We start from the raw sequence: 1,666 nt of genomic DNA on the forward strand, positions 1-1,666 counted from the left end.
CGTATGAGAACACGCACACCCATACATACACATGCATACCCATGCACACTCACACACATCCACGCACACCCCCCCCAAGAACACACACCCAAGAACACCCCCACACACAGGAGAACACACACGCACACACACTTTTACCAAATGCACTCTCCTTTGGCAATTAACTCTCGATATGCTTGTTCCCAGAATGTTTTCCAGCAGACCAGAGGCAGCGAACCCTCCTGAACTCTACTGAACAAGGACAGCTTTGATCTCCATGGAGGGAGACGAAAGCGTTTTTTACCTTTGTTCCCAAACACTCTTACTTCGCATGTACCTTAAATGTCTGCTTAATTTACTGGCAGCACTGATGTAGTGAGCATCTCCATCAGTGAGTGCCTGACTTACTCTCTGCGTCTATTTGATAGCACACATTTACCACCAGCTGTGCTGACAGGGTTGTAAGTGACAAATGAGTTTGGAGTGTGAACTCTTTACTGACATGTGCTCAGTACCTCCTGGCCTTTCTGGTCCAAGCAAGTCTGTGCATTGGCCAACTCTTGATCCCGGAGGTCTAACCGTGTCTCTAAAGCCCGCATCTTCCTTTCCCAGTCCAGCTTCTTGTTGCTCACCATGATGTCAATTTGTTCCATCAGTTCCTGGAGCTCTGCTTCACAAGGAGATGCTCTGGTGAATATACAAAGTGAGACAGTTTCAGAAAGCTAAGATGGGGTGGGAAGGATTCCTGCATCACTGTGCAGCTTCGTCACTTCCTCAAATGGCTCAGCTGTTTAAGAAGCTGCGAAGCTGTGGGTTTAACTACTAGTAAATATCAAAGGTCATTTCAGAGATAATAGTGTTTGTCTCAGTCAGGGTTTCTATAGCTGCGATGAAACACCAGACCCAAAAGCAAGCTGGGGAGGAAAGGGTCTATCCTGTTTACACTTCCACACTGGAGTCCATCACTGAAGGAAGTCAGAACAGGAGCTCAAACAGGGCAGGAACCTGGAGGCAGGAGCTGATGCGGAGGCCGTGGAGGAGTGCTACTTACTGGCTTGCTCTCCATGGCTTGCTCAATCTGCCTTGCTCAATCTGGCTTGCTCAATAAAAACCCAGGACCACTAGACCAGGGATGGCAACACTGGCTGGGCCCTTTCTATCAATCACTAATTAAGAAAATGCCTTACAGTCAGATCTTATGGAGGTATCTCTCAATTCATGTTGCTTCCTTTCAGATAACTCTAGCTTGTGTTAAGTTGACATAAGACTAACCAGCACAGTGCATATATATTATCCAAAACAAATAAAACCTTGTGGCCTACCTATAACCAGTACTAAGAAAGCAGAAAATATTGCTCAGGCAGTCAGTCAGACTGTATAGTGACTTCCAGATACTTATCTCAAAAAACCCCAAAAACACTCCCCTAAAAAAATGAAAAGCAAAATCTCAAAACAAACAAACAAAATAAAACAACCAGTCCCTCCACTTACACACACACACACACACACACACACATACACACACACGCAAACGTACACACACCCCACAAAAAAATGGAACCAAACCAAATCTAACAAACTCCATCCTTATCCAGGCGGTGGTGGCGCACGCCTTTAATCCCAGCACTCGGGAGGCAGAGGCAGGCGGATCTCTGTGAGTTCGAGACCAGCCTGGTCTACAAGAGCT

General features: G+C 46.3%; 1 protein-coding gene across 1 annotated transcript in view; it reads right to left on the reverse strand.

The window, feature by feature from the left end:
• The window catches only part of Deup1 (deuterosome assembly protein 1), a 108,191-nt gene that overhangs the window by 62,510 nt on the left and 44,015 nt on the right, over positions 1–1,666 (reverse strand). Inside the window, exon 3 of the mRNA XM_005346822.3 lies at positions 495–666. Coding sequence (XP_005346879.1) covers positions 495–666 — 172 coding nt within the window. The remainder of the gene's footprint in view (positions 1–494; positions 667–1,666) is intronic.

This window comes from Microtus ochrogaster, chromosome 5 (genome assembly GCF_000317375.1).
Source record: "Microtus ochrogaster isolate Prairie Vole_2 chromosome 5, MicOch1.0, whole genome shotgun sequence".
NCBI classification, from domain to species: Eukaryota; Metazoa; Chordata; class Mammalia; order Rodentia; family Cricetidae; genus Microtus; species Microtus ochrogaster.